Below are 26078 nucleotides of genomic sequence, written 5' to 3' on the forward strand. Positions count from 1 at the left end.
AATTAACTGTTCCAAAAGAAATAAACACGCTTCAAACTACACTGTGTGTGTGTGTGTGTGTGTGTGTGGAATGGGAGATATTTGTTTGTTCATTCCACGAACAGGCAGCGTCCCACATACGTCACATTGGCCTATTAATACACACACACACACACACACACACACACAGACTCTTTCAGAGGTAGAAAAAAATAAAAAATCTAATTTTAAATACAAACAATAACAGAATATTAACTCTAAGACTAACATACTGTAACTAATGTACTGTAACTAACCTACGGTAACTAACATACTGTATCTAATGTACTGTAACTAACCTACGGTAACTAACATGCTGTATCTAATGTACTGTAACTAACCTACTGTAACTAACATACTGTAACTAACATACTGTAATGAACGTACTGTAACTAACGTACTGTAACTAACCTACTGTATCTAATGTACTGTATCTAATGTACTGTAACTAACATACTATAACTAACATACTGTAACTAACATACTGTATCTAATGTACTGTAACTAACATACTGTAACTAACATACTGTAACTAACGTACTGTAACTAACCTACTGTATCTAACATACTGTATCTAATGTACTGTAACTAACCTATTGTAACTAACATACTGTAACTAACCTACTGTATCTAACATACTGTATCTAATGTACTTTAACTAGCCTGCTGTAACTAACCTACTGTACATTACATTACATTAAGCAGACGCTTTTATCCAAAGCGACTTACAATTATTCAAACACCGACGGACGCAGCCATCAGGAGCAATGAGGGGTTAAGTGTCTTGCTCAAGGACACTACAGCATGCTAGAAGGAGGAGCCTGGGATCGAACCAGCAACCTTTAGATTACTAGACGACCAGCTCTACCTCCTGAGCTGCCATCCCTCTACCCCTCTACTGTAACTAACATACTGTACCTAACATTCTATAACTAACATACTGTAACTAACCTACTGTAACTAACATACTGTACCTAACATTCTATAACTAACATACTGTAACTAACCTACTGTAACTAACATACTGTACCTAACATTCTATAACTAACATACTGTAACTAACCTACTGTAACTAACATACTGTATCTAATGTACTGTATCTAACGTACTGTATCTAACGTACTGTAACTAACCTACTGTAACTAACCTACTGTAACTAACATACTGTATCTAATATACTGTAACTAATATACTGTAACTAACATTCTATAACTAACCTACTGTAACTAACATTCTATAACTAACCTACTGTAACAAACATACTGTAACTAACCTACTGTATTGAATGTACTGTAACTAAGCTACTGTAACGAACCTACTGTATCTAATGTACTGTAACTGACCTACTGTTATTTATGTATTGTAACTAACATACTGTAACTAACCTACTATAACTAACCTACTGTAACTAACATTCTATAACTAACCTACTGTAACAAACATACTGTAACTAACCTACTGTATTGAATGTACTGTAACTAAGCTACTGTAACTAACCTACTGTATCTAATGTACTGTAACTGACCTACTGTTATTTATGTACTGTAACTAACGTACTGTAACTAACATACTATAACTAACCTACTGTAACTAACATACTGTAGTACTATTACTAGTACGACATGCAGGACCCTTATCCTAACCATAACCCAAATATAGTACCACCGTGCCATACTAACATAGTACTAACAGGACTACCATAGCACTTATACAGTACCACCGCAATTACAAAGCACTTATATACAGTAGTACCACGATACTTACATAGTACTAACAGTACGACTACAGCACTCATAGTACCACAGTACTAACATAGCACTTATATAGTACCACCGTACTAACATAGTGCTACCAATACCAACATAGCACTTATATAGTACCACCATACTGACATAGTACTAACAGTACCAACATAGCACTTATATAGTACCAGCATACTAACATAGTACTAACAGTACTAATATAGCACATAAATAGTACCACAGTACTAACATAGCACTAATATAGTACCATTATAGTAACATAGCAAAAATATAGTACCACCATACTAACATAGTACTAACAGTACTTACATAGCACTTATATCGTACCACCGTACTAACATAACACTAATATAGTACCACAGTGATGACATCGAACTAACATACAACCCTAAAATATACTACTAACGCAGTAATAGTACTAACAGACTGCTAACATTAAATGAACAAAGGAATAATAATAAAAAATGAATAACATAGTGCCACAAAATAACATTGTACCAAGGGTTAGGGTTAGTACCAGCATAGTATCAACATAGTACCACCGTAATACTATACTAACACTAGGTTGTGCCATTTGTGTGAAGTAGAACAGGGACAAAGGAAAGGTCAGTGTGTGTGTGTGTTTGTATATATGTGTGTACATGTGTGTGTACATGTGTGTGTACATGTGTGTGTACGTGTGTGTACATGTGTGTGTACATGTGTGTGTACATGTGTGTGTACATGTGTGTGTACATGTGTGTGTACGTGTGTGTACATGTGTGTATGTGTGTGGTGTGTGTGTGTGGTATGTGTGGGCCTGCATGTGAGGTCTGCTGAGGAAATCAGACGGAAAGACAAAAAAAAACCTTGAAACACCATTAGGTGTTTAATGACAGGGGACACACTGTGTGTGTGTGTGTGTGTGTGTGTGTGTGTGTGTGTGTGTGTGTGTGTGTGTGTGTAACTAATAGTGCTTTAAAAGGCATCGGAGTAGAACGACTTCTGCACAAACAGCTTTATTGCCGTTCCGAGGGTAATAAGTACATGAGAGAGAGAGAGGGAGAGAGGGGGGAGAGATGAAAACAGAGTGGTGTGAAAGAGGAGAAGGCTGGAGAGGCAGAAGGTAACAGCAGGGCCATCTGCAGACCACCAGCTGCTACTGTGTGTGTGTGTGTAAGTGTGAGTGTGTGTGTGCAAGTGTGTGTGTGCAAGTGTGTGTGTGTGTGTGTGTGTGTGTGTGTGTGTGTGTGTGTGTGTGTGTGTGTGTGTGTGTTCTTACATTTGTGACGATGGGATTGGGTTTTAGACCTCCCAAGTGACATTTTGGTGAAATGGGGACATTTTAAGGAAGTCAGACGTTTGGTGGAAGTGAGAACATGTTGAGGAACATGAGGACATTTTGGCCGGACCTCACCGGTCCTCACATCCTTTACACATTCCTTTGTCTTTAAAGTGCCATGGAGGGAACATGGCGGAACAGCGGGAAACGCCCATTGAACGGGTTCTTTTATATTTTGGCTGCTTGTCCTCCAATCACTGTCATTGGAGTGGGCGGGGCTAAGAGCGGCTCAGGAAACAGCCGCCAGGCGGTGTGCAACACAGCGTGTCCGGGGTGGTTGTACCTGTCAGGGCCAGGACGAGCAGCAGCAGAGCAGCCACCAGGCTGCCGGCGGGGATGAGGACGTAGAGCGGCAGACGGAGGGGATTGGTCGAGACCAGCTTGTGAGGACACGCCTCCCCCATGGTGGTCCCGCCCTCAACGCCACCTGGGACCTGTGCATGCACACGCACACACGCACACACACACGCACACGCACACACACACGCACACACGCACGCACACACACACGCACACGTTTTGTCGGACAACATTGACAAAATCTGAAATATCGATATGTTTTTACAAAAACCTCGATATGGATATTTTGACGACATCTTGGGGATGAGAGCCTGTGATGTAATCCCAAAACAAGAACTACTGCACAACCAATCACCATCAATTCACAAAACTGCTTTTATTTTACCGATATAACGATATAACTCGAAAAAGAATGAGCTAAACGGTTTTGTTCCTGAATTCAGATTTGAAGTTGAGAAAAGCAACAACATATAAATAACTTGAATAACACGAAGCCTCTTCCCAAGGTTACACCTTTAACTACTTCACTTCCACTGGACTGCATTTAAATGTCATTTCCTCCGTCTGACGTCGGCTCCTCCGTCGTTGAAACGGTTGAAACGGTAAAACTGTAAATAAACATGTGGCCCAAGAATTCAAGGCGAGTCTGGACGCGCTGAGAGGAAACCCGGTCACCGGCGAGTCCTCGTCACCCGCTCATCCACACAACTGGTGCAGGGGGTTCGACGGTTATTTTTACCAGAAGAGAGAGAGAGAGAGAGAGACAGACAGAGAGACAAACAGACAGACAGACAGATAGACAGCTAGACAGCTAGACAGATAGACAGATAGACAGGCAGATAGATAGACAGACAGACAGACAGACAGACAGACAGACAGACAGACAGACAGACAGACAGACAGGCAGACAGGCAGACAGACAGATAGACAGATAGATAGACAAACAGACAGGTAGATAGGCAGATAGACAGGCAGGCATACAAATAGATAGACAGACAGATATACAGACAGAAAGAAAGGCAGATAGACTGATAGATAGACAGACAGACAGACAGACAGACAGACAGACAGACAGACAGACAGGCAGGCAGGCAGATAGACAGATAGGTATATTCCTCTCCACAGACTTTCCGTTAGACTTGGCTGTGTTATTTTTAGTGGTCACCAACACGGGGGAGGGGGGAGGGGGAGACAATGTTGTGCAAGAGAGAGAAGAAGAAGAAGAAGAAGAAGAAGAAGAAGGAGGAGGAGGAGAAGGAGGAGGAAAAGGAGGAGGAGGGAAAGAAGAAGGAGGAAAAGAAGAAGGAGAGGGAGGAGGAGAAGAAGAAGAAGGAGGAGAAGAAGAAGGAGGAGAAGAAGAAGAAGGAGGAGAAGGAGAAGGAGGAGAAGAAGAAGGAGGAGAAGAAGAAGGAAAAGGAGAAGAAGAAGGAGGAGGAGGAGAAGGAGGAGGAGAAGGAGGAGGAGGGAAAGAAGAAGGAGGAAAAGAAGAAGGAGAGGGAGGAGGAGAAGAAGAAGAAGGAGGAGAAGAAGAAGGAGGAGAAGAAGAAGAAGGAGGAGAAGGAGAAGGAGGAGAAGAAGAAGGAGGAGAAGAAGAAGGAAAAGGAGAAGAAGAAGGAGGAGGAGGAGAAGGAGGAGGAGAAGGAGGAGGAGGGAAAGAAGAAGGAGGAAAAGAAGAAGGAGAGGGAGGAGGAGAAGAAGAAGAAGGAGGAGAAGAAGAAGGAGGAGAAGAAGAAGAAGGAGGAGAAGGAGAAGGAGGAGAAGAAGAAGGAAAAGGAGAAGAAGAAGGAGGAGGGGGAGGAGAAGTAGAGATATGAGCGTCACACCTCAGCCCACACTTGAGTGGGGACAGACAGGTGGACGGAGCTGATGACGCCTCAACGTTTACATGTCACTTCAAGGTGCTTTACAGGCTGTTCTCTGGTCATGATGATCAGCCTGTAAGCGTATATCAACCAAAATACAGCCTGTAAGTTGACGTGTAGCTATACCGCAATATTACCATCATCAAAATACAGCCTGCAAGGCAACGTTTGATGACATGGCAACACGCAGACATTGAACTAAATCCTAATTTCATCATGACAAAATAGCTGTCAAGAGAGCTTCAAGCACATCTCAACATGACCACAAGCAAATGCAAATACCTCATCCTAATATTACAATACTCCTGATTTGCATCTCAGAAATTCAGAGTAAAAGCAATCAGCAAGACATTTGAATTTTTTATCTCTCTATATATCCATCCATCCATCCATCCATCCATCCATCCATCCATCCATCATCCATCCATCCACACAGTGCAACACTCCTGTCTTTGGTCGTGTCGGCCACGTCATGTATTTGTTGACTTTTTTACTTGGATGATATTTTCACTAAGTTACCTTTCAATGAAATAACACTGAAAATCATTGTGGTATTTCTGTGAGTAATTACCATCGCATACCTTCTATCTTTCCGATGCCTCGCTGGATCTTGAACTCATCACTCATTCGCACATTTCAGTGTTTGAGGGACACGCTGACGACATTTTAAGGATTATCTTCTGTTCCTTTTCATCATTAATCCAGCAAAGTAATGTGAAGCAGGGATTTCAAATATCAATCTAACAGATCTGCTGACATCTACCAGGTAAGAAGCTTCATAAATATACACCTACATGGAAGGTTTGGTAACGTCTAAACCACGCCGCACCCTGCACACGCTCCAACTGGACATTCTCAACCACAATCTGTACATTAATAGTCAATAATATGATGAGGTCATAAAGGGTCTAACTGTAAATATAATCTATAGTCAATATGATGTCATAGTGTATTACTGTAAATATCATTTATAGTCAATAACATGATGATGTCAAAGCGTCTTACTGTAAATATAATCTATAGTAAATATGATGGCATAGTGTATTACTGTCAATATAATTTATAGTAAATAATATGATGACATAAAGCAATCTTACTGTAAATAAGCGTCTTTATATATTATATATATATATATATATTTTATATATATATATATATATATATATATATATATATATATATATAGTGTTATATATAATTATTATATATATATACTGTTATATATTATATATATATATGAGGCAGCAAGTGAAGAGTCAGTTGTTGAAGTATAAAAATGGGCGTGGTCAGGGTCTGAGCCACTTTGACAAGGAGCACATTGTGATGCTGGACGACTGGGTCAGAGCATCTCCACAAGCACAGGTCTTGTGGCTGTTCCCGCTGTGCAGTGGTTACTAGCTACCAAAAGTGTCCAAGGAAGGACGAGCGCTGAACCGGCCACAGGGTGACGGGGCCCAAGGCTCATTGATGCACGTGGGGAGCCAGGTCTAGTCCGTCTGGTTCCATCCCACAGAAGAACTACTGCAGCACTAATGGGTGGAAAAGTGAACGGTGCTGTGGTAGAAAGGTGTAGAACACACAGTGAATGGCAGCTTGCTGCGTATGGGAGCTCACAGTGTCCATGCTGACCCCTGTCCACCCCTGAAAGCACCTACAATGCACACGTGAGCGTCACAACTGGACCGTGGAGCAATGGAAGAAGGTGGAGGTCTGAAGAATCACCTTTTCTACTACATCATGTGGATGGGCGGGAGCAACTGTCATTTACCTGGGGAAGAGAGGGCACCAGGATGCATTATGGGAAGAAGACAAGCCGGTGGAGGCAGTGTGAGGCTCTGGACAATGTTGTGCTGGGAAACCTTGGGTCCTGGCGTTCATGTGGATGTTACGTTGACATGTTGCACCTACATAAACATTGTTGGAGACCAGCTTCACCCCTTCATGACAACGGTATTCCCTGATGGCAGTGGCCTCTTTCAGCAGGATAATGCCGCTGCCACATTGCAAACACTGCTCAGGAATGGTTCTTCTTTAGATTATAGTTATATATTATATATAGTGATTAATTAGTTACTGTATATATGATATATAGGTATATGATATATCATTATTTAATAAAATAGTTTTTATAGGATATATAGTTATATATATTATAGTTATGATATAATATGTAGTTTATATATGATATATTGTTATATATTATAGCTATATAATATAGTTTCATATGATGTATAGTTATATATTAGTCATATATGATATATAATTATATATTATAGTTCTATATGATATATATTTATATATGTAGTTATATATTATAGTTCTATATGATATATAGTTATTTATTAAAATGATATGACATATAGTTCGATATGATGCAGAGTTGTATATTATAGTTACATATTATAGTTCTATATTATATATAGCTGTATATTATAGTTGTATAAATTCAAGTTATATATTATAGTTATATGTGATATATAGTTATATCTATATGTTGTATAGTTATATCAATATCAATATATATATCAATATATATCATATACTTATGCTTTATGATATGCAGTTCTATCTATATGTACAGTTAGTGATGCATAGTTATGTCATAGTTATAAAGGACATATAGTTGTATATTCTAGTTATCTATTCTAGTTATATATGATGTACAGTTCTATCTATATGATGTACAGTTCTATCCATATGATGTATAGTTCTATCTATATGATATAGTTGTAAATTGGTTATATATTTACGTTATATATTATAGTTATCTATCCATATGATGTATAGTCGTATATTATAGTAACATATTAAAGTTATATATTACATTTATCTATCTATATGAAGTATAGTTGTGTAATATAGTTTTATATGAGTTATATATTATAGTTATCTATGTGATGTACAGTTGTATATTATAGTTTATATTAGAGTTATATATTATAGTTATCTATGTGATGTACAGTTGTATATTATAGTTTACATTAAAGTTATATATTATAGTTATTTTTGTGATGTATAGTTGTATATTATAGTTTATATTAAAGTTATCTATTATAGTTATCTTGTGATGTATAGTTGTATATTATAGTTTATATTAGAGTTATATATTATAGTTATCTTGTGATGTATAGTTGTATATTATAGTTTATATTAGAGTTATATATTATAGTTATCTATGTGATGTATAGTTGTATATTATAGTTTATATTAGAGTTATATATTATAGTTATCTTGTGATGTATAGTTGTATATTATAGTTTATATTAGAGTTATATATTATAGTTATCTTGTGATGTATAGTTGTATATTATAGTTTATATTAAAGTTATCTATTATAGTTATCTTGTGATGTATAGTTGTATATTATAGTTTATATTAGAGTTATATATTATAGTTATCTTGTGATGTATAGTTGTATATTATAGTTTATATTAGAGTTATATATTATAGTTATCTATGTGATGTATAGTTGTATATTATAGTTTATATTAAAGTTATCTATTATAGTTATCTATGTGATGTATAGTTGTATATTATAGTTTACATTAAAGTTATACATTACAGTTATCTATGTGATGTATAGTTGTATATTATAGTTTATATTAGAGTTATATATTATAGTTATCTTGTGATGTATAGTTGTATATTATAGTTTATATTAGAGTTATATATTATAGTTATCTTGTGATGTATAGTTGTATATTATAGTTTATATTAGAGTTATATATTATAGTTATCTATGTGATGTATAGTTGTATATTATAGTTTATATTAGAGTTATATATTATAGTTATCTATGTGATGTATAGTTGTATATTATAGTTTATATTAGAGTTATATATTATAGTTATCTTGTGATGTATAGTTGTATATTATAGTTTATATTAGAGTTATATATTATAGTTATCTATGTGATGTATAGTTGTATATTATAGTTTATATTAGAGTTATATATTATAGTTATCTATGTGATGTATAGTTGTATATTATAGTTTATATTAGAGTTATATATTATAGTTATCTATGTGATGTATAGTTGTATATTATAGTTTATATTAGAGTTATATATTATAGTTATCTTGTGATGTATAGTTGTATATTATAGTTTATATTAGAGTTATATATTATAGTTATCTTGTGATGTATAGTTGTATATTATAGTTTATATGAGAGTTGTATATAATAGTTTTCTATGTGATGTATAGGTGTACATTATAGTTGATATGAGAGCAGTATCATATAGTAGTTTTCAGTATCATACAGTAGTTTTCAGTATCATACAGTAGTTTTAAGTATATTCTAGTAGTTATATTCTAGTAGTTTTCAGTATCATACAGTAGTTTTCAGTATCATACAGTAGTTTTCAGTATCATACAGTAGTTTTCAGTATATTCTAGTAGTTATATTCTAGTAGTTTTCAGTATCATACAGTAGTTTTCAGTATCATACAGTAGTTTTCAGTATCATACAGTAGTTTTCAGTATCATACAGTAGTTTTCAGTATATTCTAGTAGTTATATTCTAGTAGTTTTCAGTATCATACAGTAGTTTTCAGTATATTCTAGTAGTTATATTCTAGTAGTTTTCAGTATCATACAGTAGTTTTCAGTATATTCTAGTAGTTATATTCTAGTAGTTTTCAGTATCATACAGTAGTTTTCAGTATATTCTAGTAGTTATATTCTAGTAGTTTTCAGTATCATACAGTAGTTTTCAGTATATTCTAGTAGTTATATTCTAGTAGTTTTCAGTATCATACAGTAGTTTTCAGTATATTCTAGTAGTTATATTCTAGTAGTTCTTTCAAGCCTCCTCGTGGATCGTGCGTCCTACCGTCCCGCTGAGCGTGACGCGCGGACCCGCCTCCGCTCGCTCCTCGCGCTCCATGTCCTCGCGCCGGTTCCCGGTCAACGGCGCCTCGCGACCATCTCCCCGGTGCGCGCGGGGTCCGGGAGCTGGAGACCGACCGGGGCAGCCTCGCGCTGCGCTCTGAGGCACGTCCGCTGCTCGTCAGGCTCCAAGCGGGGTCCCCCGAGACGAGGCTCCGCCCCCAGCACGCACGCACGACGGCACATGCACACTGGTACTACACACACACACTGACACATACACAAACACAATCAAGACACAAACACCCAAAAACACACACGCATACACACACAAAGACACAAACACACTCAAATGTAGACACATACTCATACACGTGCATACACACACACACTAACGCAAACACTCAAATGTACAGACGTACTCATACACACACAGACACAAACACTCAAAAACACACAAATACCCAAAAACACAGACACACAAACCACGTACACACACACGTACATGTGGACACACACACACACAAACACATAGACACACACAATCGAGACACAAATACCCAAAAACACACACACACACGCATACACACACAAAGACACAAACACACTCAAATGTACAGACACATACTCATACACGTGCATACACACACACACACACACACTAACGCAAACACTCAAATGTACAGACGTACTCATACACACACAGACACAAACACCCAAAAACACACAAACACAATCGAGACACAAATACCCAAAAACACAGACACACACACCACGTACACACACACGTACATGTGGACACACACAAACACAGACACACACACACACAAACACATAGACACACACACATACACGAACACGTACACACCAACACACACAGAAAAACACGTAGACACACAAAAAAACATAGGCACACAAACACACACACACGTAGACACAAACACACACACACAACATTTTGTGCGTTTGAATGTTTTATTTTATTTCTCGAAAACGACAAAATAAAAGATCAAAGTGTTTTTGAACAAAAAGCTGGAGATGAATCAACTGAAATGTTTACACAGCAAGAGAAGAAGGAAGCAACGAGGAAAGAAGGAAGGAAGGAACCTGGGAAAGGAGGAAAGAAGAAAGAAGGCAGGAAGGAAGGAGAAAGGAAGGAAGGAAGGAAGGAAGGATGGAAGGAAGGAAGGCAGGAAGGAACGAGGAAGGAAGGAAGGAAGGAAGGAAGGGAGGAGAAAGGAAGGAAGGAAGGAACCTGGGAAAGGAGGAAAGAAGAAAGAAGGCAGGAAGGAAGGAAGGAAGGAGAAAGGAAGGAAGGAAGGAAAGAAGGATGGAAGGAAGGAAGGCAGGAAGGAAGGAGAAAGGAAGGAAGGAGAAAGGAAGGAAGGAAGGCAGGAAAGAAGGAAGGAAGGAAGGAACCTGGGAAAGGAGGAAAGAAGAAAGAAGGCAGGAAGGAAGGAAGGAAGGAAGGAAGGAAGGGAGGAGAAAGGAAGGAAGGAGAAAGTAAGGAAGGAAGGAAGGAAGGAAGGGAGGAGAAAGGAAGGAAGGAGAAAGTAAGGAAGGAAGGAAGGAAGGGTTAGAACTCAACACTGTGGACTTGCTTTCTCCACGTGATCAGTAACTCTGGGATTAACTCTGTCACACACAGCTGTGATGTAATACTCTCTAATCCCCACACACACACACACACACACACACACACACACACACACACACACACACACACACACACACACACACACACACACACACACACACACACACACACACACACACACACACACACACACACACGGTGTGTGATGATTCATTTCTCAAATTTATCCGATAAAACAAAAAAAGCAAAACATCAATGAGACCAAACCACACCTCCCAGCCCGGTCTCCATGGCAACCAGGTTGTGCTGGGGCGTGGTTTTGGGTGGAGCCTCTGGCGTGCGTCAGGCAGCACGTTCTGAACACCAACAGCTTTTTTGTTTGACGGAGCAAAACAAATCAATTTGCTTCAATTTGTGTCTTTGGGTGTTTTTTTTGAAAGTTTTCATCTCCAACGTCTGCATCCTTCAAAAGAGGAAAGGACCACGTCACACCTCAGCTGCTGTCCCAGCCGGGGACCCCCACCCGCGGTTTGACCCCCCCGCCCGACACCCCAAACAGGAAGAGGAAGTGGGGAAGAGCGGGCGCAGCGTCGGGCGTAGGAGCTTTGGGCAGAAAGCAAAAGGAAACAATTCTCCTGGGGTCCCCTTCACACCCGACCTCCTCCCTCGTGCTGCCCTGGTGACGCGGTGGGGAAATACAACACAAAACATTGACTTCATTTCAAGTTTTGTGTTTTTCTAACTCAACTACTATGATTTATTCAGCAAATATTTATTTCTTCATGTTTTCATCCATTGAATATACAAAGAACAAAAACATGAAAGATACATATAAACGTATATATTACACACATACATACAGTAGGATATACATATATCTGTAATATATAGACATACACATGGGCAGCACAGTGTGTACATGTGTGTGTATTACTCCAGTAGCAGCAGGTAGTACATGGTACAGGCCAGCAGTGCTCCACCCAGTGGCAGGAGGAGGTAGCGCCTCCATGCGCTCCACCTCCCACTCTCCTCCTCCACCTCTCCTCTCCTCCCCCTCCTCTCTCTTCTCCGCCCCTTCTGTCGCTTGTCGAACGCCTCGCACTCTGCCTGTGCACACGCACACACGCGTTAGTACTCCAAGATACACAGTATATACATATATTCATATCAATATTTCAACAATATCTAAATCAAGAAAAACATATAAATATATGTATCAAAAGGATGAGAATCAAAATATATATATCTATGACATATATACACATACATTAGATCATATTACTTTTTGTTGTATTTGAATATCTCTGTATTTACTGTATATATATACAAACACACATACAGTGCATATGTATAAAACTTCATATCTATATCTACTAATATTTTACAAACAGACCTGAAGTTTCCTCTGCTCTTCCTCCCGAGCTACTCGCTCCTCTTCCTCCTTCAACTGGAAAACACAACACACATCAACACCACTACAGCCTGTGTGTGTGTGTGTGTGTGTGTGTGTGTGTGTGTGTGTGTGTACCTGGTTGGCTTTCTTCTGCAGCTCTTTGCATGTGTTGTCACACTCCACCGAACACTGTCCATCAGCAAGCTTCACACATGGAAACTCCTGCACACACACACACACACACACACACACACAGACACACACACAGACACACACACACACACACACACACACACACAGACACACAGGCAGACACACACACACACACACACACACACACACACACACGTGTGTGTAAAAGATGCTGACATCTTTTACACATTCCCCAGATACACTCTTGTGTATCTGGGGAATATTTGTTGTTTTCCTGTGTGTGCGTGTGGATCTGTACATTTTGTTATGCATGTATTTTATGTGTTTGTTTAATGTGTGTGTGTGTGTGTATTCTGTGGAGTATTGTGTGTGTGTGTGAGTATATTTTGTGCATGAATGTTTATTCTGTGTTTTGTGTTTATGCATGTATACTTTGTTTGTGCAAGTATATATATATATATATATATATATATACATACTGTATAAACTGTGTGTGTATTCTGTGTAAATATGTATTTTCGTGTACGTTTGATATGTTCTCTGCGTGTACATGTGTGTACCTTTTTGATCCTCTTGCAGGGACATCTGACTTTGACTCGTTGAAGACACGTCTCCTCACAGTCGCCAGGATGACACAGCTGCTTACAGCGATGGCCGCAGCTCAGCTGCACACACACACACACACACACACACACACACACACACACACACACACACACACACACACACACACACACACACACACACACACACACACACACACACACACACACACACACACACACAGAAAACATTTAAAAAATTTCCATCAACATTAAATAACAAACATTTGAGGAGGTGAGAAGAGAGAGAATTCAAGTTTGCCTTCCAAACATGAGCCCTGCAGTCATCCCAGGTGAGTGGCTCCATCACTCACGTGCACTTTAATGCACCAGGCGTGGAGACCAGCGAGGCAAGCACAGAACACTGAACCACACTGACAACAACACTCCTGCTGGGCTTCCATGGCCGCTGGAGAAACCACACCCAGCTCTGAAGGTGGAGTGAAGACACACCCAGCTCTGAAGGTGGAGTGAAGACACACCCAGCTCTGAAGGTGGAGTGAAGACACACCCAGCTCTGAAGGTGGAGTGGAAACACCCCCAGCTCTGAAGGTGGAGTGAAGACACACCCAGCTCTGAAGGTGGAGTGGAAACACACACAGCTCTGAAGGTGGAGTGAAGACACACCCAGCTCTGAAGGTGGAGTGAAGACACACCCAGCTCTGAAGGTGGAGTGAAGACACACCCAGCTCTGAAGGTGGAGTGGAAACACACACAGCTCTGAAGGTGGAGTGAAGACACACCCAGCTCTGAAGGTGGAGTGAAGACACACCCAGCTCTGAAGGTGGAGTGAAGACACACACAGCTCTGAAGGTGGAGTGGAAACACACACAGCTCTGAAGGTGGAGTGGAAACACACACAGCTCTGAAGGTGGAGTGAAGACACACCCAGCTCTGAAGGTGGAGTGGAAACACACACAGCTCTGAAGGTGGAGTGAAGACACACCCAGCTCTGAAGGTGGAGTGGAAACACACACAGCTCTGAAGGTGGAGTGAAGACACACCCAGCTCTGAAGGTGGAATGGAAACACACCCAGCTCTGAAGGTGGAGTGAAGACACACCCAGCTCTGAAGGTGGAGTGGAAACACACACAGCTCTGAAGGTGGAGTGAAGACACACCCAGCTCTGAAGGTGGAGTGGAAACACCCCCAGCTCTGAAGGTGGAGTGAAGACACACCCAGCTCTGAAGGTGGAGTGGAAACACACCCAGCTCTGAAGGTGGAGTGAAGACACACCCAGTTCTGAAGGTGGAGTGGAAACACCCCCAGCTCTGAAGGTGGAGTGATCTGGGAAAAAACAACGGACGGAGGCGCCTGGCAGTGAGCAACTGTGGACGCAGCGAGGGAGTAGGTTCACTTCAGCTCCACGGACGGCGACGTCAGGGAGGTTCAAAGTGAAACCCCGTGGGGCCTTTTATCAGGCGTGGTTTTTTGTTTTTATCAGGTGTGTTTTTTTTGTTTTTATCAGGCGTGGTTATTTGTTTTTATCAGGTGTGTTTTTCTTGTTTTTATCAGGCGTGGTTATTTGTTTTTATCAGGCGTGGTTATTTGTTTTTATCAGGCGTGGTTATTTGTTTTTATCAGGCGTGGTTATTTGTTTTTATCAGGTGTGTTTTTCTTGTTTTTATCAGGTGTGGTTATTTGTTTTTATCAGGCGTGGTTTTTTGTTTTCATCAGGCGTGGTTATTTGTTTTTATCAGGTGTTTTTCTTGTTTTTATCAGGTGTGGTTATTTGTTTTTATCAGGCGTGGTTTTTTGTTTTCATCAGGCGTGGTTATTTGTTTTTATCAGGTGTGTTTTTCTTGTTTTTATCAGGCGTGGTTATTTGTTTTTATTATAATCGGGCATTGAGGCGGAGTGGAGCGGAGATCACAGGGGTTCCGCTGTGCTGCTCCGTTTCCTTATGTAACCAAAACAAAACACCGTGTGAGTGGAACAGAACCTCGCAGGGATTGTCCAGAGCGGATTAAAGCCTGTTACCGGAGCAGGGTCCATGTGCACTTTGTTTTTGTTTTGTTTTTTTCGGGCACCTGCCCCTCTCACCGCCTCCACATGCGCCCGCTCGCCGCATGGAATGGAGTAAAATAGGCTTCACTTGAGAGCCGACCCACGGCTCCGTCCAGGGCGTGGCTGGAGGACACATTCTATCTTTGATGGTTTTTGTTTTCAGCACCATGGACAGCGACGCTGAGCAGCCGGTGTGAACCCAGCGCACGTTGTCATTTCACTGATCTCGGGAAAGGCGTGGCACGGCATGGCAACCCTCGCAGGATGGCACGGAGTGAACACACTGAGCTCCACCATGGATCAGAGTTGGGGATGAATAAATGTTAATGTTGTGTTTTCAAATAGTCTAAAAAGTCCTTTGAGTCTGAACATGAAGCTTATTCTCTGACATCTTGTCGCATATTAACTATAAATAACCATCATACAAATAACTACAATATATCATGAACTATTATAACTCAGTTAACATTTTTTTATTGTTAAATGTATATATTATGAATTTATTGCACATCCTCTGATGAGTCATTTCTTATCTTAAACCATTAAAGGAAGGAGTGAAAACATATGATATTATATTATATATATATATATATTACATAAGATATAGAAGATATGAACATTTTCCTCATTTATTTGACAAACTGTCCTGCCAGCAATGAAACACTCGACGTAAATGAGCTTAAGAGCATAATTCAGGCTCATGTTTTGGAGGCAAGAAACTAAATCGACTGTAAAAGGAAACAAATTCTGCTCTATGTACGTTGGCAACCGGGCTTAGTGGTCAGGGTGTGTGTGTGTGTGTGTGTGTGTGTGTGTGTGTGTGAGAGGGAGTGGTGTGTGTGTGTGAGAGATGTGTGTGTGTGTGTGTGTGTGTGTGTGTGTGAGAGATGTGTGTGTCCGTCCACTGCAAGGGGATGGTAAACATTCCAATAGTAGAGCGCATACTACCGTGACTAGCATGTTTGTTATTCAATTTGTGTGTGTGTGTGTGTGTGTATATATATATGTGTGGATGTGTGTGTATATGTGTGGATGTGTGTGTGTGTGTGTGTGTGTGTTTTATGCTCTTTCTGCCAGTAACTGTGACAGAATGAAAACACAACAAATCATTACCAGGTGAAAGCAAGAGAGAGAGTGAGGCTAAGTGTGAGGTGTGTGTGTGTGTGTGTGTGTGTGTGTGAGTGTGTGTTTGTTTTTGTGCACCTACAGTACAGTCTGGCGCCAGGGAGCTGAATTGATTACGGAGGAGAAGAGTTTGAGGAAATAGAGAAGGACGGAAAGAGAGAGGGGGGGGGGGGTCAGGGTGGTCACACACGGAAAACCACTTCACTCTGAGAATTCCAACACTATCAGTGGACACACACACACACACACACACACACACACACACACACACACACACACACACACACACACACACACACACACACATACCTTATGAATAAACTCTTGATAATTTGAAAACTCTCCAAACTGAAGTGTGTTTAAACACAGACCAGAGCATCTGTGTGTGTGTGTGTGTGTGTGTGTGTGTGTGTGTGTGTGTGTGTGTGTGTGTGTGTGTGTGTGTGTGTGTGTGTGTGTGTGTGTGTGTGTGTGTGTGTGTGTGTGTGTGTGTGTGTGTGTGTGTGCGTGTGTGCGTACCTCTTTGGGACACTGGTTGTTACAGGAGCCCAGCTGGATCCTGGTGTTCTGATTGGCCGAGAGCAGCTTCCTGCTAACAACCAAACACACAAGACACCTGAAGCTTCAAACACACACTTGGTGGCATGGCCATTGGCCTCCGTTGTCATGGTGATTCCTGACCACATCTGGCTCCCAAGGTCACGTGAGACGCCAATCAGCAGCTTTTCCTCAAGTTAAGTGCAGCAGGCGCTGAGCCAACCAACAAAATGTCAAAGTCCTTATCGGTGAAGGAAACTAATAACAACAGAATTCAATACATCTAAAATGTACACAGAGTATACACACATACAGGAAGTATTATAAAGTACAGTACAAACAGTAAACAGCAGTGTGTGTGTGTGTGTGTGTGTGTGAATGTACACTGCAATAGTAAACATATCAGCCTGGTTAAAATGATCATTCTAATAATTATTTTCGATACATCATATATTTTCAGCACAAAGCTCTATTTATTACATCGTTTATTCATTTTCAAATCATTTCCTGTTCAGACCTGAAGGAGGCTGTGAGCAGCATCGACACACATGAGCCTCTTCAACACACATGAGCCTCTTCAACACACATGAGCCTCTTCAACACACATGAGCCTCTTCAACACACATGAGCCTCTTCAACACACATGAGCCTCTTCAACACACATGAGCCTCTTCAACACACATGAGCCTCTTCAACACACATGAGCCTCTTCAACACACATGAGCCTCCTAGCCCTCACCCCGGCGGGCGTGTCTGCGTTGCCGGGGATTCTGGGTAAACGTGGGGTAAAGGACTTGAGAGCTGCCTGCTGTCCACTTCACCACAACCTTCACGTGCACACGCAGTGTTGGCAGGCGTCCATGCACAATGACAGTGTGTGTTTGTGTATGTATGTGTGTGTGTGTGAGTGCGCGCGTACTGACGTGCACGCCACGTAGAGCACGCTGATCTTGCAGTGGCAGCGCTGGCGGACACTCTGCTGGCAGGGGGGGCAGTCGCCACGGTGACAGGGGAGGGGGCACGGGTGGGAACAGCCGCGGGGGCGGAGCTTAGAACAGCCCAGCTCACACACCTCACACTCTGCACCTGCCTGGAGGGTGACATCAATACAGTCAACGCAGCGATCCCTCCCTCCATCTTATAACCCATCCATGCATCCAGATTGGAACCCATCTCTCCACCATTTAACCCTCCCCTCCACACACGTGGAGCCCTTCCCTCTTCACCTCTGTCTTGTTGCCAGCGGTGACGGTGTGGCACTCCCTGGTGCAGCTGTGGTTTCCACAGGTCAAAGGTCGTCCGCAAGGTCGCTTGCAGGAGAAGGGGCCGCGGCGGTGACATGCCACCGGACTCACCTGCGGGGGGGGGGGGGGGGGGGGCGCACACACACACACACACACACACACACACACACACACACACACACACACACACACACACCGACACACACACACACACACACACACACACACACACACACACACACACACACAGAATACTGATTTGTAAAGTCTCCTTCCAAAACCACAAATGTCCCCGAAACTGTCTGGAGGTTAATATAAGAGAGAGGGTGAGATGGAGAGAGAGAGGGAGAGAGGGAGAGAGATGGAGAGAGAGGGAGAGAGATGGAGAGAGAGGGGGAGAGAGGGGGAGAGAGGGAGAGAGGGGGAGATAGAAGGAGGGAGAGTGTGTGCTAGGAATACAAATCAACTAAATGGATGAAGAGAGAGATGATTATACAAGACAGAGAGAGCGAAAGAGAGGGAGGACAGCGGAGGACGAACGAGGAGATGAACTCAATGAGGGAGAAAGACAGAAAAAAACAGAGCGAGAGAGAGAGAGGGATGGAGGGATGGAGGGATGGAGGGATGGAGGGATGGAGGGATGGAGGGATGGAGGGATGGAGGGATGAGGCCCAGAGAGTGGGACATTTTAAGAAAATTCTGCAACACAGAGGTCAATGGGACACGGACACACACACACACACACACACACACACACACACACACACACACACTTACCTCGTGGTCTCCAAAACAGGCCCTGCAGAAACACACAACACTGAGTTATTGTCAACAATACACATTCTGATTTTTAATAATAATAATAATAATAATAATGAAACACTCCTCATTCAGTCTGTTTTCGTCTGACATCTACAAATATAACTTTTTCGTTACATATTGAGTCACAAATTAACACAGACTATGACAGCAGTCCATGGAGCAATGGGAAAACGACGTGGTTCTCCTCTGGGAAATCAACCCATCTGGTTGCCCAGGTCCCCCTTCAAGTTGCCCAGGTTCCCCTTCAAGTTGCCCAGGTCCCCCTTCAAGTTGCCCAGGTCCCCCTTCAAGTTGCCCAGGTCCCCCTTCAAGTTGCCTAGGTTCCCCTTCAAGTTGCCCAGGTTCCCCTTCAAGTTGCCCAGGTCCCCATTCAAGTTGCCCAGTTCCCCCTTCAAGTTGCCTAGGTTCCCCCTTCATGTTGCCTAGGTTCCCCTTCAAGTTGCCCAGGTCCCCCTTCAAGTTGCCTAGGTTCCCCTTCAAGTTGCCCAGGTCCCCATTCAAGTTGCCCAGGTCCCCCTTCAAGTTGCCTAGGTTCCCCTTCAAGTTGCCCAGGTCCCCATTCAAGTTGCCCAGGTTCCCCTTCAAGTTGCCTAGGTTCCCATTCAAGTTGCCCAGGTCCCCCTTCAAGTTGCCTAGGTTCCCCTTCAAGTTGCCCAGGTCCCCATTCAAGTTGCCCAGGTCCCCATTCAAGTTGCCCAGGTCCCCATTCAAGTTGCCCAGGTTCCCCTTCAAGTTGCCCAGGTCCCCATTCAAGTTTCCCAGGTTCCCATTCAAGTTGCCCAGGTTCCCCTTCAAGTTGCCCAGGTTCCCATTCAAGTTGCCCAGTTTCCCCTTCAAGTTGCCCAGGTCCCCATTCAAGTTGCCCAGGTTCCCATTCAAGTTGCCCAGGTTCCCCTTCAAGTTGCCCAGGTTCCCCTTCAAGTTGCCCAGGTCCCCCTTCAAGTTGCCTAGGTTCCCCTTCAAGTTGCCCAGGTTCCCCTTCAAGTTGCCCAGGTCCCCCTTCAAGTTGCCTAGGTTCCCCTTCAAGTTGCCCAGGTCCCCATTCAAGTTGCCCAGGTCCCCCTTCAAGTTGCCTAGGTTCCCCTTCAAGTTGCCCAGGTCCCCATTCAAGTTGCCCAGGTTCCCCTTCAAGTTGCCTAGGTTCCCCTTCAAGTTGCCCAGGTCCCCCTTCAAGTTGCCTAGGTTCCCCTTCAAGTTGCCCAGGTCCCCATTCAAGTTGCCCAGGTCCCCATTCAAGTTGCCCAGGTTCCCCTTCAAGTTGCCCAGGTCCCCATTCAAGTTTCCCAGGTTCCCATTCAAGTTGCCCAGTTTCCCCTTCAAGTTGCCCAGGTCCCCATTCAAGTTGCCCAGGTTCCCATTCAAGTTGCCCAGTTTCCCCTTCAAGTTGCCCAGGTCCCCATTCAAGTTGCCCAGGTTCCCATTCAAGTTGCCCAGGTCCCCATTCAAGTTGCCCAGGTCCCCATTCAAGTTGCCCAGGTCCCCATTCAAGTTGCCCAGGTTCCCCTTCAAGTTGCCCGGTTCCCCTTCAAGTTGCCCAGGTTCCCCTTCAAGTTGCCCAGGTTCCCCTTCAAGTTGCCCAGTTTCCCCTTCAAGTTGCCCAGGTCCCCATTCAAGTTGCCCAGGTTCCCCTTCAAGTTGCCCAGGTCCCCATTCAAGTTGCCCAGGTCCCCATTCAAGTTGCCCAGGTTCCCCTTCAAGTTGCCCCAGCCCGATTCAAGTTGCCCAGGTCCCACTTCAAGTTGCCCCGGCCCCGATTCAAGTTGCCCAGGTTCCCCTTCAAGTTGCCCAGGTTCCCCTTCAAGTTGCCCAGGTCCCCCTTCAAGTTGCCTAGGTTCCCCTTCAAGTTGCCCAGGTCCCCCTTCAAGTTGCCCAGGTTCCCCTTCAAGTTGCCCAGGTCCCCATTCAAGTTGCCCAGGTCCCCCTTCAAGTTGCCTAGGATCCCCTTCAAGTTGCCCAGGTCCCCATTCAAGTTGCCCAGGTTCCCCTTCAAGTTGCCCAGGTTCCCCTTCAAGTTGCCCAGGTCCCCCTTCAAGTTGCCTAGGTTCCCCTTCAAGTTGCCCAGGTCCCCATTCAAGTTGCCCAGGTCCCCATTCAAGTTGCCCAGGTTCCCCTTCAAGTTGCCCAGGTCCCCATTCAAGTTTCCCAGGTTCCCATTCAAGTTGCCCAGTTTCCCCTTCAAGTTGCCCAGGTCCCCATTCAAGTTGCCCAGGTTCCCATTCAAGTTGCCCAGTTTCCCCTTCAAGTTGCCCAGGTCCCCCTTCAAGTTGCCTAGGTTCCCCTTCAAGTTGCCCAGGTCCCCATTCAAGTTGCCCAGGTCCCCATTCAAGTTGCCCAGGTTCCCCTTCAAGTTGCCCAGGTCCCCATTCAAGTTTCCCAGGTTCCCATTCAAGTTGCCCAGTTTCCCCTTCAAGTTGCCCAGGTCCCCATTCAAGTTGCCCAGGTTCCCATTCAAGTTGCCCAGTTTCCCCTTCAAGTTGCCCAGGTCCCCATTCAAGTTGCCCAGGTTCCCATTCAAGTTGCCCAGGTCCCCATTCAAGTTGCCCAGGTCCCCATTCAAGTTGCCCAGGTCCCCATTCAAGTTGCCCAGGTTCCCCTTCAAGTTGCCCGGTTCCCCTTCAAGTTGCCCAGGTTCCCCTTCAAGTTGCCCAGGTTCCCCTTCAAGTTGCCCAGTTTCCCCTTCAAGTTGCCCAGGTCCCCATTCAAGTTGCCCAGGTTCCCCTTCAAGTTGCCCAGGTCCCCATTCAAGTTGCCCAGGTCCCCATTCAAGTTGCCCAGGTTCCCCTTCAAGTTGCCCCAGCCCGATTCAAGTTGCCCAGGTCCCACTTCAAGTTGCCCCGGCCCCGATTCAAGTTGCCCAGGTTCCCCTTCAAGTTGCCCAGGTTCCCCTTCAAGTTGCCCAGGTCCCCCTTCAAGTTGCCTAGGTTCCCCTTCAAGTTGCCCAGGTTCCCCTTCAAGTTGCCCAGGTCCCCCTTCAAGTTGCCCAGGTTCCCCTTCAAGTTGCCCAGGTCCCCATTCAAGTTGCCCAGGTCCCCCTTCAAGTTGCCTAGGATCCCCTTCAAGTTGCCCAGGTCCCCATTCAAGTTGCCCAGGTTCCCCTTCAAGTTGCCCAGGTTCCCCTTCAAGTTGCCCAGGTCCCCCTTCAAGTTGCCTAGGTTCCCCTTCAAGTTGCCCAGGTCCCCATTCAAGTTGCCCAGGTCCCCATTCAAGTTGCCCAGGTTCCCCTTCAAGTTGCCCAGGTCCCCATTCAAGTTTCCCAGGTTCCCATTCAAGTTGCCCAGTTTCCCCTTCAAGTTGCCCAGGTCCCCATTCAAGTTGCCCAGGTTCCCATTCAAGTTGCCCAGTTTCCCCTTCAAGTTGCCCAGGTCCCCATTCAAGTTGCCCAGGTTCCCATTCAAGTTGCCCAGGTCCCCATTCAAGTTGCCCAGGTCCCCATTCAAGTTGCCCAGGTCCCCATTCAAGTTGCCCAGGTTCCCCTTCAAGTTGCCCGGTTCCCCTTCAAGTTGCCCAGGTTCCCCTTCAAGTTGCCCAGGTTCCCCTTCAAGTTGCCCAGTTTCCCCTTCAAGTTGCCCAGGTCCCCATTCAAGTTGCCCAGGTTCCCCTTCAAGTTGCCCAGGTTCCCCTTCAAGTTGCCCAGTTTCCCCTTCAAGTTGCCCAGGTCCCCATTCAAGTTGCCCAGGTTCCCATTCAAGTTGCCCAGGTTCCCCTTCAAGTTGCCCAGGTCCCCATTCAAGTTGCCCGGGTCCCCATTCAAGTTGCCCAGGTTCCCCTTCAAGTTGCCCCAGCCCGATTCAAGTTGCCCAGGTCCCACTTCAAGTTGCCCCGGCCCCGATTCAAGTTGCCCAGGTTCCCCTTCAAGTTGCCCGGTTCCCCTTCAAGTTGCCCAGGTTCCCCTTCAAGTTGCCCAGGTTCCCCTTGAAGTTGCCCCGGCCCCAATTCAAGTTGCCCAGGTTCCCCTTCAAGTTGCCCAGGTTCCCCTTGAAGTTGCCCAGGATTCCCTTCAAGTTGCCCAGGTTTCCCTTCAAGTTGCCCAGGTCCCCCTTCAAGTTGCCCTGACGCCCTTTTAAGGTGCCCAGGCACATTTTCAGGTTGCCGTGCAGGCTTCCTGCATTTCTCTACATTTCTCTGAGCTTCTACGGTGGGATGACATATTACGCAGAGATACAGTGAAAGGGAAAAGGAATAGGAATTAATAAGTGCAGCATTTAGTCCAGGTCCCTTGTATGTATGCTGCTTAGAAAGGTGAAAATAAATCAAAAAGGCTCTAGAGAGAAATAAAAAGTCATTCGGTTGCCAATTGTTTTTTGACCCATAAGCATTTAACGTTTTGAGTGAAATGTTGAAACACAACACACACAGGATGTTTTCTTTCCCTGCTTGTACAGATGTACTTGGGGTTAAAAAGTTGTCGTTTTGCTTTGTCCGCGTCTGGTTCGGATCCACTTCTTCTACAGAATCCAGCTTTTCATCCTTCACAGAAATCCAACGCGTGCACAAAGCAACGTCAGAAAACCGAGCTGCGCCTGTTTTCTCTTAATATCTGATACGTTTGATATCTGGGTTCCGTCTGGAGGACGTTCCGCTTCACTGCAGTCTGAGCTGCTCCTTCATCATCCACCCGTCACCTCAAGGTTCCTTCCAGTCCCAACCCCACACACGCACACGCATCGCACACGCACACGCACACGCACACGCCACGCATCGCACACGCACACGCACACGCACACCAAGGTGTTGCCGTTGAATGAGTCAAAGCTGGAGACAGCTGGCAAACTGCTTCACAAGTGTGTGTTTGCGTAAGTGTGTGTGTTTGGAAGCACCCGGCCAGTCATAAACACATGACACCCAGAGAGGTTTGTTCTGGCAGAGCACACGCGCACACACACACACACACACACACACACACACACACACACACACACACACACACACACACACACACACACACACACACACAGCATGCTTGCTATCTCAGGTCTAATGTTCCGTGACGAGACCAAAACATGGCAGCACGTCTCCATCAGTGTGTGTGTGCTCACGTGGGGACCACATGGCAATAAAACGACAATGCGATTGATGTTCGGACGATGCAGCGACCGTAAAGGACGACTCAAACTCAAGCTCCAAGGTCCCGCTCCACCCGTCCTCGCTCCACCCGTCCTCGCTGTGTACTCTGCTTTACATGCATCTCCAGTCGCCGTGCTTTATCACCGGTTCTGTCCCCAAAACGCTCCACAGAGCAACGTTCCCAGGACAAGTCGATCAATGTGAAAATGTACTTGATGTGGCCTGGAGTTGGGGTGGTGTGTTTCCCAGCTGAACGGTGTGCTTTAGTAGTTTCTTGTATCTGAGGCTTAGTGCTGGAGTTTGAATGACACTCCGTTCCATGCTGAAAAAACCTTCAATGACTTCCAAGTCCTCTCATCGTGGGACCGGACTATGCGTTCATTAAAGTGGTAGTTCGCAAGATTATTGCCTTTCCCGGCAAAAATGCAAAGATCTGGATTTAAATGACAAATGATGAGAAATGAGAAATTTCGAGATTAAAGACAAAGATCTGCAACTTTTCCCCCAGTCATGACTTAGATCCTGACCCCGCAGTCGTGAAATCTTGACTTGATTCTCAAAATGTTGTGTTTATTTAAAATATAATGTGATTATAATCTATTTGATCTTAAAGACATTTTTTGGACAACGTGTCTCAACGTGACTCTGGTTCTGGACCATGTGAAAGCACTGAACGACCAGAGGAGATGGTTTTCATTTATTGATGTTGTCCCCAAAGCTCGGTCAAAAACTAAACAACTGATGTTGATGTGGAAACACAAATATATGAATCTATACGCGGCGCGACTGGTGTTCAACCAGCCAAACGGGCACATGTCACTCCGCTGCTCATCGAGCTCCACTGGTTACCTGTAGCCGCTGGCATCAAGTTCAAGTCTCTGATGCTGGCCTACAGGGTGATTGCTGGGAATGCTCCACCTACTTAAATGCTCTTGTAAGAGCACATGTTGCCCCCCGGATGCTGCGCTCGTCAAATGAGCGTGGCCTGGCTCTGCCGGCCATACAGCCACGGCAATCCAGGCTATTCTCATTTGTAGTTCCACGTTGGTGGAACGAGCTGCCAAAAATGACCAGAGCGGGGACCTCCCTCACTGTCTTTAAGAAGCACTTGAAGACCCAGCTCTTCAGTGAGTACCTCCTGTCCTAACCTACAATTACTTAGCACCACCTTGCAGTATTTATTGTTACACCAATGTTGTTGTTACACTAATCTCTGTCGCAATGTAGCTTGAATGTTATTCTCCCTTGTAAGTCGCTTTGGATAAAAGCGTCTGATAAATGACTAAATGTAAATGTAATGTAATGTAATACATGATCCCTCTGTTAGTAGTGTCAGTACTGCTGTGTGTGTGTGTGTGTGTGTGTGTGTGTGTGTGTGTGTGTGTGTGTGTGTGTGTGTGTGTGTGTGTGTGTGTGTGTGTGTGTGTGTGTGTGTGTGTGT

General features: G+C 44.1%; 2 protein-coding genes across 2 annotated transcripts in view; both read right to left on the reverse strand.

Annotated features, from left to right (window-relative positions):
• The window catches only part of corin (corin, serine peptidase), a 41430-nt gene extending 31200 nt beyond the window's left edge, over positions 1–10230 (reverse strand). Inside the window, exons 1-2 of the mRNA XM_080023209.1 lie at positions 10098–10230; positions 3386–3536 (exon numbers count right to left, since the gene is read on the reverse strand). Of these exons, the coding sequence (XP_079879335.1) occupies positions 3386–3536; positions 10098–10151 (205 nt within the window). The 5' untranslated portion in view covers positions 10152–10230. The remainder of the gene's footprint in view (positions 1–3385; positions 3537–10097) is intronic.
• A 1703-nt stretch (positions 10231–11933) lies between these two features.
• The window catches only part of nfxl1 (nuclear transcription factor, X-box binding-like 1), a gene marked incomplete at its 5' end in the record, with an annotated part of 32367 nt that continues 18222 nt past the window's right edge, over positions 11934–26078 (reverse strand). Inside the window, 9 exons of the mRNA XM_080023205.1 lie at positions 11934–12366; positions 12625–12797; positions 13084–13137; positions 13219–13305; positions 13797–13901; positions 17490–17559; positions 18431–18597; positions 18734–18862; positions 19529–19550. Coding sequence (XP_079879331.1) covers positions 12177–12366; positions 12625–12797; positions 13084–13137; positions 13219–13305; positions 13797–13901; positions 17490–17559; positions 18431–18597; positions 18734–18862; positions 19529–19550 — 997 coding nt within the window. The 3' untranslated portion in view covers positions 11934–12176. The remainder of the gene's footprint in view (positions 12367–12624; positions 12798–13083; positions 13138–13218; positions 13306–13796; positions 13902–17489; positions 17560–18430; positions 18598–18733; positions 18863–19528; positions 19551–26078) is intronic.

Source organism: Zeus faber (genome assembly GCF_960531495.2).
Source record: "Zeus faber genome assembly, chromosome: 22".
In the NCBI taxonomy this organism is placed as follows: domain Eukaryota; kingdom Metazoa; phylum Chordata; class Actinopteri; order Zeiformes; family Zeidae; genus Zeus; species Zeus faber.